The following is a 12,457-nucleotide window of genomic DNA, read 5'->3' on the forward strand; positions in this document are numbered from 1 at the left end:
GGCAATAAATGCTGCCTAGCCAGCAATACCCTCATCCAGTTAATAAACTTTTAAAAATATAGTGGTAAAATTACTTTGAGACTGAGTTATTAGTACTAGTCACATACCAGAAGTGTTGGGATCAAACCCTGAAGAACTTCTTTCAATATGAGTACAAAGAAGACCACATGCAGAAAAAGCTACCTACAGTTTCAGTGGCTTCAACCTACTGAGGTGTTAAATACATTGACTCTGCTGTAAGTATTGTATCAGTAGTGTTTTGGGTATTACGTAAAAGCTGTTTTGTGCCTTCTCAAATTTATAAGGAAGTAGTTTGGGATGAAAGGGATTGTATTTGTGCACGTTTAAAAATCTTAGAATTTTTGTCATGAGTAAATGGCTTGGCTTACTCTACGTAATCTTCATTTCCTTGATTAATAAACCACTGTTTTATTGTTGAAACAAAGCCTGTAGCATTGTGTGCTTATATTTCAGCAAGGCACCTTTTTGTTAAAACCAAAACAAATCAAATTATGATCTATTAAGCCAGGTACCTGTCTGGGATTTGACTTGTCCTTTAATAACATCAGCTAGGATAATAACAGTATCTGTTAGCTTTTCTTTAATGAGGTACTGCTTTTAAACTTGAATTATTTCTCCTTCTGGTCTTGCACATCCCCCATTAAAACAACAGACAAGATTCTCAATCCTTAGCATGGGTCAGTAATGCAAAATGTACAGCTGTGGACATTGAGTAGAGACAGTATTCAGCTTTGCTATAACGACCAATGAATGTGTTCACTCTTCTGGTATGAATATGAAAGTGGCCATTGTTTATCCACACAATTAGATGCATGTATTGATTCTGCTTTATCTATACAACATGATAATGCAACTGGCAAAATTCTGAGATTATTACAATGTGAATAGCTGCTTCATATTTAAGACTGCTAAAATAATTAAGAGCTATTGGTCTTTGAGCAGCTTCAGATTTACTTACAAAAAGCATCATTTCAGTTTCTCTATAATGTCAATGAAGTACATTTTACTATGTTAAAGGTGCTATATAAATACAAGTTTTTGGTATTTCCTACCCTACAGGATTCAAATAAGTTGGAGTCTGAAAAATATATACCAAATCTAACTTAGCTTCTCACTTAATACGTTTAAACCTTTTATTAGACTAAACAAGGAACACTATGTATACAGGGAATAATCCAGAAATAAATAGATATATGGAATAAGTTAATAGATCAGTCAAACATATATGGTTAAACTCTGAAATAAACACACTTGACAAAGGGATAGCCCACTTAAGCAAATGGAGTGTTAGTACAGAATTTACTTTATGTCTTCCAGGTTTCCAGAATGTTGAATGAACTGCCAATATACAAGAATATCTGCATTCTGCCTCCTATCTAATACTCCTCATCTATCTCCACTTCCAGTGCAGCACATCATCTGAATCCTGCATGAGGAATACATTATGCAACTGAGATTCAAGTGCAGCAATTTACTTCAATATAATTAAACTGGTGAACACAAATAAACTGTTGGCGTTATTGGATGCTGACTGTATGGCCGATTGATATGGACCATGGAAAAAATAATAGGTAACAGTAATTTGCTAGATGATAGTATGGGAGAAGGATGGGAGAACCAGCAGACTTTAGTAATGAAAGGAAATTGCAACATAGTGAATAATCAAATAAGTACTTTTGAAGAACAGACTGTATTCTGATAAAGAAACGTTAATTCTGCTTTCTCCCCCGAGATGCTGTCAGGCCTGCTGAGTTTCTCTGGCAATTTGTGTTTTTGTTTCAGGCTGTACAATTCAATAGACCCCATTAGTTTAGTTGGGATAAAAAGACAAATAAATGGGTTACTGAAGAAAGACCGATTCCAGGGACATGTTAAAAAGGTGAAATTAAGGTTCATTGAAAGGACAACCTTCTTCGAGGAAGAATATTTTTCCTGCTATTAACATTTTCTGTTTCATTGATTGGTTTGATGTGGAAGCAAACAAAAGATATCAAAAGAGAGAGTCATACTGTATACACAATATTTAAGGTATTTACATTGATGCACATATATACACACACATACAAAATACTGGAGTTATAAAATAACTCAGTGTCTAAGATTGTTTCCCAGTCTCCAGAATTAGAATCAAAAGGCCTGTTCACTCAGACTGGATTATGGTTGGTACTGGATAAGTTCTTCCTGAAGTCTTTTCCAGCCATACCTATTTTTCCAGCCATAGATCTGTGCAATTTTCTGGGCTTTAATTATCCTTTGTGTTATTGCATCCAAAACCTAAAAAAAAATGCCAAACTGACAACACATCTTGGTTTGTTACGAATACATTCACTGGTTTGGTTCCTTCATTAAAATAGTTAAATATCAACCAATTCTTAAAATTTTCATTACTGCACCAAGTGAATTTTTTCCTTTTAGCCCATTAGGTTTGTCACACCTTTTTGTCATTTTTGAAATAAAGTAAAATTCCTAGAGAGTAGGAATCAGGTGTTATCAAATATTTTTAAAAAATATTTCAGTTGTTCCAAATGTATGAAAATCATCCATTTCAAAAGATCATCAGCAATTTTTAGTTTGAGAATCCGTACAGTTCCCTTGTAACAATTGTTCACAGTTGTGCGATGACCTTGACTTTAAGCAGCAGAGGTCAAGGCTCCGGCTCACTGAATGCATTAGGTTTTGTCATTACAGAATCTTCAGATCATTGAAAGCATCTCCATTTGAATCAATGGATAATGTGTCATTGCACCATTTTCTCGCTGTCCTTCAGAAGTCAACTCTAATTTGCAATGGTCCTGGCACCAGGGCATGTGAGTTTGTTCCCATAGCTGGCACTCCTTAATCGCACTGTCCAGACGGTTACTAATTGTTGACTGACAGATGGTGGGTTTCTGCACAGATTTAACATTGGCCTGTACCCCAATCTCCTGAAGGAACTCAGGAAGTTGTGATGGTAAACCGTATATTGGCATTATGTTAAATATATCTGGTATATCTTCCTTCTTCTGCAAATCTTCAAAGTATGCAACAACGTACCTCTCAAAAACATTTCCTTTTATGATATCAGGGAGAACACAGTTCAAGGAAGCCATAAATCCATCGTATGGGTCATGCATGGTTTTGATGCCTTCAGAGGACTGGAACCATTCGTTACATTTCATACTGGCACCCTTGGAGAAGACAATGAGGATTTTCCCACCTTCTTCTGTAACTTTATTTTTCTGGGAATGGAACCATGGCAGGGGACCTTGGTCAACCAGTTCTCTACGTTTCCATAGATCCACAGCTACTTGAAATTTAAGTTCACACAAGACTGACGCAAGAGTGTTAATCAATTTTTCAAACAGATTGTAATCCAGTGAATATAGAAGAAGAACCTTCCTACTGGTTGAAGAATCTGAAAAAAAAACCCAAAATATCATAAGTTGTAACATGTAAATAAAAGAACAGCATTAGTACAGTGCATCAGCAAAATTTAGATCTCCTATAAGACATAAGAAAAACAGATAAGAGATTATAACAGAGTAAAATGTGAGTTCTGAAGAAAAGTAATACCTGATTCAAAATACTAAGGCCAAAATTTCATTTGCCTTAATTACTTGTTGCACCTGCGTGCTAATGTTTTATGTTACATGCATGTGAACACTCAGATCTCTCTCCATTGCACTTTTTTGGAGTTTCTCTTCATTTAAATAATAGTCTGGCTTTTGATTCTTCCTACCCATCTTGACCACTGACCCTGTTTGCTCTGCAAGGATTACAGACAATTGACAAAGCAATTGCTGAAGCAAGATTTCCTCCTGAGGGAGTGGAGGGTGCCAAAGATCCACCTCAGATCATTAACACTGCATAACATGTTTGCATTGCAGCTATCAGGATCATGGGCCATTCCCTCTTGATCTTTTTAATCTGAGCCAGGCGTTAGGGCACCCCATTAAAAATTTTATAATTCTACAAATTCAAGATGTAGGTTTCTTCATGTCCAGGGAAGAAATGTATGGAACATTCTCCCAATAGAAGCAATGGAGTGAAATTTTATACTAGAATTGAAGGGTTGAATGCTTCAGATTTCTGGAAAACAAATGGAGGAAAGAGGGAGATATTACTGAATTGCTGCTGGAGAAACTGCTATTGTCTGAACAGTGGGATCAGACAGATGATCAATGGTCTTTACAGTTCGGTGTATTTCTTTGTTCCTGATTATCAGTCAAGTTTGCAATGTGGCTCATTTATGCTTACTTGAAGTGACCTACGCAGGAACCACAAAAGAATTGTACTCAAGTCTTGTGTGTTTTTTAGTTATAGGGAGCTTCCAAAGCAGGTGGATGGTACAGTAGCTTAGTGGTGAGCACTGCTGCCTCACGCTGCCAGGGTCCCAGGTTTGATTCCAGCCTTGGGTGAAAGTGTGTGGAGTTTGCACTTTCTCCTTGTGTCTACATGGGTTTCCTCCAGGTGCTCTGGTTTCCTCCCGTTGTCCAAAAGATGTGCAGGTTAGGTGGCTTGGCCACGCTAAATTGCCCTGCGGTGTCCAGAGATGTGAAGATTGGTTGGGTTAGCTGAGGTAAATGCAGCATTATGGGTTAGGGTAAGGGGCTTAGTCTAGGTGGGAGATTCTTCAGACTGTCAGTACAGACTTGACGGGGATCCAATTGACTCTTTCTGCACCATAGGGATTCTATGATTTTATGGTTCTAAGCCTATAGTTCCTCAATGCTTTTTCTGTGGCAACACCTCAGTCACAGTCAACTTGCCAACCAGTCAGCAGCATCTTCTCCTGTAGTATAAATTATTGTGGCCTTTTGAAATTTGACATTCTTGCATTTGTCCTGATTAGCACAAGACTCATTAACAAAAGTCTCTCTTGTCAGAGATGTTCAAGTTCTGTACTAACAAGTAACTGTCACTAATACATCCCCTACACAAACAATTGGACATGTAGAATGTAACCAAGCACCACATAATTTGTTTCAAGTCCAGGCTAGGAAATAAAAATAGCCTACTTTGTTACCCTTTCTGAAAGTTTACCTGCAACTGTTGCAGTGGGTTTAAATTTGATCACCTTTATGCAACCTGTAGAAACAAAGCAAAATTTAGGTTAAGATACCACTCAAAGTAATAACAAATATTGGAATTATTGAATATCTTTCATATAATGAAAACATTCCAAACAGCTTTATAGCTAATTGAGTGTTCAATGTACAAAACTAAAAATTAAACAACCAAATAATTCCAATGATATTGGTTGAGGGATAGATATTGATTGGGGCATCAATGAGAACTCCCATGCTCATTTATAAAGTATCATGTACATGAGAAAGTTCACAGGGGTTCTTCTTTTAACATGAAAGATGGCGCCTATGACAATGCGATCCTCCCTCAAAGTTGGAGCATCAGTCTCGACTTTTGTGCTCAATTCTCCAGTGGAATTTGACCCCACAACCAACTGAGCCATGACTAACACTCACGGTCAGTCAGAGGTGCACAACTGCAGGCATTTCTGTGTGACCAATAATCTTCTATTAGTAAAATAGAAATCAGAAACATCGCAAAGTCTAAATTTGCAAATGTGTAATATATTTCATAACATATATCCATAACATTACATGTGGTAATTCAAAACCATATGTAGTTTCTAAGTGAACAAAGATTAGATGTTGGGAATGATTGTTTAAGGGCACGTTGATGTAAATAAATGCCCATTTTGAAGTCATACATTCTGTCTTTATTTTCTGTTCCTATTTCTAATTCCTTTCATATCCACATTTGTAAAAGAACCTTGCTATGCTGCAATAATTCTTCCAATGCCGATTTGAGTCCCACTAGCTGCTTACGTAATCAAGAGAGTAACATGTTCACATCAATTATTTCCATATTAAAAAAAACACAGGACATTGAGAAAAAAGATGACTGGAAGTGTATACAGATGGAAAACTCTGCATACAAATTTGTCTTATCAGAATTTTGGAATGTCTGAAATCAATTCAGGCAAGTATTTCAAGTAACAAACTGCAGAATCTGGAAATCTGAAACAAAATTGCTGGAGAACTCAGCAGGTCTGGGAGTATCAGTGGAGAGATTCTAAAGTTCTGAAGTAGAGTCACAATTGCTTTCATTCAATATTAACTATATCATATGAACACCCAAAAAATGGCTAACAAATAAGTTTTTTTTAAAACAAGTGATCTTTGTTTTGGGAAGAAGGTTAGATGAGAACACCTGCGAAACTCCCTGCTCCTCATCAATTAGCACAATGGTAATTTCAATACCCATTCCAACAGATGGAAAGCATTTTAATTTATAGCTCATCCAAAAATGCAGAGCTGTTCAGTCTCAGTCTATGTTAAGTGCTTGGATCTTGGTCTGGGCTCAAGCCTGGAGCTGAAAGCACTGTCGGAGAACTATGTCAATGCCGAACATAACCAGAACTCCACTTATACTTCATGTATAGATGCTAAGGATTATAGAATGCCTGTTCCTTACCTTTCAGTATCTGGGTCTTGATGGTAATCATGAAAATCACAATCGTAACAAGTACCAGAAATGATACCAGCAATGGAGTCCATCGAGCTCTGGCATCTGCAAACAAGCAAGGCATCATCAAATCTGGTAGAGATAATAATACAAATTAGATAAATTGGGTTGAAGTGAGCTCCTTCAACCCACCTATTATATGATAAATGAGCAACACTTTCAAGTTGATAAAGGCTGAATTCACTGATTAGAAATGCTGAAGCTACAAGTTAATGAGGCATTAACTGTAAGGCAGAGAAATTTAGAAACACAAATAATATCTCTGAAAAGTTTGGTGCATAGATGCCGAACAGAGCAGCACTGAAAGTGCATATCACGACTTTATGCTATATTAGAGTTCAGTCAGCTCAGCAACAACACATCAAGATTAGCATTGGTGCCATTTTAAAAGTACTATTCCTGAATTCTAGCTCGTGAAATCTACTGAAAAGTGTAAATGGTGAAGAGCAATCAGGAACAAGATTGCCCCTGACTGTAATATCTATGGTGCTAAAATCTTATACATGTCACTTATATGCTGGTACATTAATATTTGGCTTCAAAAGAAAGGTATTGAAAGACTGCTGGAATCCATTAAATTCTTAATACAGCAACAGAAGAAAAGTTCCAAAATATGAGAGAATTAGGGCAAAACTACAGAGAGGCAACACCAAGTGGTATTATTGCTGGACTGTTAATCCAGAGACCCAGGTAATGTTGTGAGGACCCACATTTGAATCCTGCCATGGCAGGTGGTGGAATCTGAATTCAATAAAAATATGGAATTAGGAATCTACCCATGACCACGAATCCAGTGTCGATTGTCAGGAAAAAGAATTCATCTGTTTCACTAAGGACCTTTAGGGAAGGAAAGTCCATTCTTGCCTGGTCTGGATCTATGTAACTCCAGATCCACAGTCAAGTGTTGACTCTGAACTGCTCTTTGGGCAATTAGGGATAGGTGACACCCTCTTCCCATAAATGAATAAAAAACCATCTCTGAAAAATGACTTGGATAGAATTTGAAAGAGAAGGGAAAGCATATTCTTAATTAATGCATCCAAATCTGTTTTTTTTTCCTTCAATAACATACTTCTCTCACTTGCACACTATGAGCCACAGTGGCTTTTTTTTAACCCAGAGCCTTATTCATGCTAGGATGTCTGTTGTGATATTCTCACCCTCATTAATGCTCATTTCGTGTGACTGTTTCTAATGTAGACTAATTGAGTCTGCACTTTATAGCTGCACAGGGCTGGCTTTCACTGTTCGGTCACTGTGTATGAACAAACTGCTGCTTTTGATAAAAAAAAAGCCAAATTTGTTCAATGCAATAAAATCCTTATTAGTTATTAATGTATAATACTCACAGATATCAAAGGGGCAAATGGTGATTCTGGGTGAGAACTGCACATCTGATCGCCAGACCTGAAAGATACAAGGGTTCTGTTAGACCAGACGGCCATCATGAGTTGATACCAATTGTTTTGACAAGTTATTCTCTACTACACATTTTGCAATGTGTTTTAATGAGGCATAAAACTAAAGCCAGTCTACAGTGGAGGAGAGCAGAAAGATCCCTGGTAGCATAAATTGTTCCACCAACCAACACTAGCAAATGAAAGCAAACCGTCTGGCGATTCATTTGAGTCATATTGCTTGGAAACGGACCTTATTTTCCAAATAGCCCGTTTCAACCATGTTCCCAAACTAAATTCGTCCCACCTCCCTGTGCTTGGCCCATGTACAAACATTTCCTATTCACAAACTTCTCCAAATGTCTTTTAAATGTTGTAACTGTACCTGCATTAACCACTTTCTCTGGCAGTTCATTTCATACACGAACCAGACTGCGTGAAAAGTTGCCCCTCAAGTTGCTTTTTAAATCTTTCTCCACTCACCTTCAAAATATGCATCTCCTAGTTTGGACTCCCTCACCCTAGGGAAGAGACTAGTGTCTGTGTCAGTGCTATACACCTTATCTACCCCCTCATGACTTTATAATCCTCACTCTCCATCTCCTATGCTCTAGTGAAAAAGGCGCCAGTCTTTCCAGTCTATTTTTATATCTCACACCCCCCATTCTGACAATATCCTGGTAAAAAAACTTTACTGAACCCTCTCCAGCTTGATAATATCCTTCCTGTAACGGGGCGACTAGAACTGCACACATCTACTCAAAGGTCTGAGCAATTATCCTAGTGAACAGTTGTTTTGACCATTTTAATGAGAAAACAACTTTTGTTCAAACAAATTGTTCCTCATAAATTTTTAATATCATCAGATCTGCATTTGAATGTTTTAAAGGATAGTTTTGGAAAATATTTGTTCTTGGAATGTGAGTCTCATTAGCAAGGCCAACATTTATTGCCTGAACATAACTGCCTTTAATAAGTTGGTGATGAGTCACCTTCTAGAATCATTGTGTTCTATGTAATGCAGGTACATCCATAGTGCTGTAAGGAAGGGAGTTTCAGTTTGGAAACAATAATAGTGAAAGAATAGTGATATAGTTCCAAATCAGAATGTTGTGTTGCAGCTAAGTCCTGAGGTACTGGCACTGTGATGTGTCTTGCTGCCTTTGGTGTTTTAAGTGGTAGAAGTTGCAGATTTAGAAAGTGCAATCAAAGGAGCCTCACCAAGTTCCTGCAGTGCATCTTATAGGCAGTAAAAGGGCAGTTCCACCTCATGTAAAAATATTGCAAACTGTTTAACCTCACCCACATAGTGATAAGTCAACAACTGAGTCACAGTCAGAAGATATTGAGTTCAATTCAAAATTCCAGGAAACACTTAGTCCAGACTTAAACATCAGTACTGTGTTAGTTCAATGATTCTCTTTCTCTTTTTCCTTCGATTACTTCTACTTTCCTCAATTTATGGTAGCTTACTCTCTAAGCTACATACAGCCAGATTTCCTGACAAGGTGACATATTGAAAAATATTGTTGCAGTTAAGTGCTGCTATTGAGTTTGTTGCAAAAATTGGGTGTTGATTTTCTCTAACATCTGCCAAATTCATTCTTAAAGGAAAGCAGCAAAGAATGATTTAACATTAATGTTACATGTTAGACTCTTAACATAACGGGATAAAGTTCTGACCCAGGGCAGGAATTTACCCAAGAAGAAACCAGAACTGTAGATGCTGGAAATCTGAAACAAAAGCCAGAAATTACTAGAGAAACTCAGCAAATCTGGTAGCATCTTTGGACAGAAAGCAGAGTCAACATTTTGGGTCCAGTAACCCTACTTTAGTGCTGATCCAAAACGTTGATTCTGCTTTCTCTCCAAGGACGCTGCCAGACTTTCCCAGTTTCTCTAGCAATTTCTGGTTTTGTTTCAGGAATTTCACCCGTGGTTAAAAGTTTACGTAAATTTTTTTTTGGCATTTTCTTTCTCTATTTTCTGGAATGATACTATAAAGTTATAGCGAGTTTTGAGAAGATTTGTAGCTCAGGTTGAGTTTCTGGATGTAAATTTTCTCACTGAGCTGTAAGGTTAGTTTTCAGACATTTCGTCACCATTCTAGCTAACATCATCAGTGAGCCTCCGACGAAGCGCTGGTGTTATGTCCCGCTTTCTATTTATCTGGTTAGGTTTCCTTGGGTTGGTGATGTCATTTCCTGCATTGGTGATGTCATTTCCTGTTCTTTTTCTCAGAAGATGGTAGATGGGCTCCAAATCAATGTGTTTGTTGATGGAGTTCCGGTTGGAATGCCATGCTTCTAGGAATTCTCGTGCATGTCTTCGTTTGGTTTGTCCTAGGATGGATGTGTTGTCCTTCCTCATCTGTATGTAAGGATGCTAGTGACAGTGGGTCATGTCGTTTTGTGGCTAGTTGATGTTCATGTATCCTGGTGGCTAGCTTTCTGCCAGTTTGTCCAATGTAGTGTTTGTCACAGTTCTTGCAAGGTATTTTGTAGATGACGTTCGTTTTATTTGTTGTCTGTATAGGGTCTTTTAAGTTCATTAGCTGCTGTTTTAGTGTGTTGGTGGGTTTGTGGGCTACCCTGATGCCAAGAGGTCCGAGTAGTCTGGCAGTCATTTCGGAAATGTCTTTGATGTAGGGGAGAGTGGCTATGGTTTCTGAGCCCGTTTTGTCTGTTAGTTTGGGTTTGTTGCTGAGAAATCGGCGGACTGTGTTCATTGGGTACCCATTCTTTTTGAATACGCTGTATCGGTGATTTTCCTCTGCTCTGCGTAGTTCCTCTGTGCTGCAGTGTGTGGTGGCTCGTTGGAATAATGTTCTCATGCAGCTTCGTTTGTGGGTGTTGGGATGGTTGCTCCTGTAGTTCGGTATTTGGTCCGTATGTGTTGTTTTCCTGTAGACGCTGGTTTGAAGTTCCCCATTGGCTGTTCGCTCTACTGTGACATCTAGGAATGGCAGTTTGTTGTTGTTTTCCTCCTCTTTTGTGAATGTTATGTCAGTAAAGGGTATTATTGATGGTCTTGAAGGTTTCCTCTAATTTGTTTTGTTTAGTGATGACAAAGGTGTCATCCACATAGCGGACCCAAAGTTTGGTTTGGATGATTGGCAGAGCTGTTTGTTCGAGTCGCTAATGTAATGCAGAGATTCGAACAAACAGCGAAGACCCAGTAGTATAGAATCTGAACTGTTGTGGACAAACAGCAGCCCCATCATGTTGCAGGGGGAAGGGTGGGTATACTGTTGAGGCAGTTGGGAAAGCACAGAAGTGCCTCAAAATAGAGACTATAGCTGCTATAATCAGTTTTAAAGATTAGGAAGGTCCACAGCGTTTGGAGTGTCAGTGTGAAAAGGAAACCCTCTCCACAGGAACGGCTTTGCCTGAGGTCGTGTGCTTTTGATTCTTGTGTCACAATGATCGAGCCAGTCAGAGGAGACACCCATGGCTGTCCCATCATGTCCAACTTGCTGCAAACTTTTGGGTTTAGCAGCAGGGCCCGTGCGGCACCAGGAAAATACCTTAAGTGGCTGAGGCATGCCCTGAAGTGGAATATTCAATGACCTTATGAGCTTCTCCTTCGATGGAGCAGGTTGTCAATTTCTGAAGCAGCCTGCCCTACCAAACTAACACAGAGGCAGGACAGCACTGGCAAACTTAACTGACACAAAAGTATTTAATTTCCACACACAGCCTTCCACCACCCTCCAACGCACCCTGACGGAACTGGAGGACTCCCCCTTCTGTTTTCCCTGAATGCATTCAGGAAGTGGGGTGTGAGTGTATTTTTGACACAAGGCACCACCGGGGGAGAATAAAGAACTTCAGCAACTTGGAATAAATGCAAACTTTTTTTTGGGTCGTTTTCTTGCACGTTGCTACTGTTCAGGAACAACAGACTTAGCAAATGCCAGGAAATAGATATTAAAAACAAAATCTTAGTTCATGTGGTCAGCAGGGGATTTGTACAATGTGATCTCAATTAAGAAGCACAAGTAAAACACAACTTTTTCGGGACAGTATGGGATTTCAGAGGTTAAATTTCAGATCTTAAAATGACGCACTGAGATGTCAAAGATCTTTACTGGAATAACCAGATCTTCAGGTGATTACCGTCAGGTGGAGCTGCCTTTTTAATCATCTCAAAAATGGTTCTAAGAATGCTGCATAACCTAGAACTTTACAAGTTACTGATCCAATAAAGGAAGAGGAATTCATATTTTCCACAGTGCAGATCTTTATTCCGTTCTGACCTTCCTATGGTGCTGAGATGTTAATACATGGACACCTCTGGAACACCACTGGTTTTCCTGCGTGAGGCCTTTTTAGTGGGAGAGAGGGGTGGTATTGGGTGGTGTCGGGGGGGCGGGAGATATATCACAGACGATTCCTGTTTTCAGCCAATTCATTTGGGAAGGAAAATACAAGTAAAAGTTGATTTCCTACGACCCTACTTGGATCCAAGGCCTACTGAGATATTCCAATCACTAGATTCATCACTGAGTG

General features: G+C 38.7%; 1 protein-coding gene across 4 annotated transcripts in view; it reads right to left on the reverse strand.

Annotated features, from left to right (window-relative positions):
• Positions 1–1,129: 1,129 nt before the first annotated feature.
• The window catches only part of LOC125460541 (interleukin-17 receptor C-like), a 91,237-nt gene continuing 79,909 nt past the window's right edge, over positions 1,130–12,457 (reverse strand). For 3 of the 4 annotated variants that reach the window (XM_048548097.2, XM_048548095.2, XM_048548093.2), the window contains 4 exons: positions 7,899–7,956; positions 6,499–6,621; positions 5,044–5,088; positions 1,130–3,415 (listed from right to left, as the gene is read on the reverse strand). In XM_048548097.2, the coding sequence (XP_048404054.2) occupies positions 2,715–3,415; positions 5,044–5,088; positions 6,499–6,621; positions 7,899–7,956 (927 nt within the window). In that variant the 3' untranslated portion in view covers positions 1,130–2,714. The remainder of the gene's footprint in view (positions 3,416–5,043; positions 5,089–6,498; positions 6,622–7,898; positions 7,957–12,457) is intronic. The other variant, XM_048548094.2, reaches the window with a different exon arrangement.

This window comes from Stegostoma tigrinum, chromosome 11 (genome assembly GCF_030684315.1).
Source record: "Stegostoma tigrinum isolate sSteTig4 chromosome 11, sSteTig4.hap1, whole genome shotgun sequence".
NCBI lineage: Eukaryota > Metazoa > Chordata > Chondrichthyes > Orectolobiformes > Stegostomatidae > Stegostoma > Stegostoma tigrinum.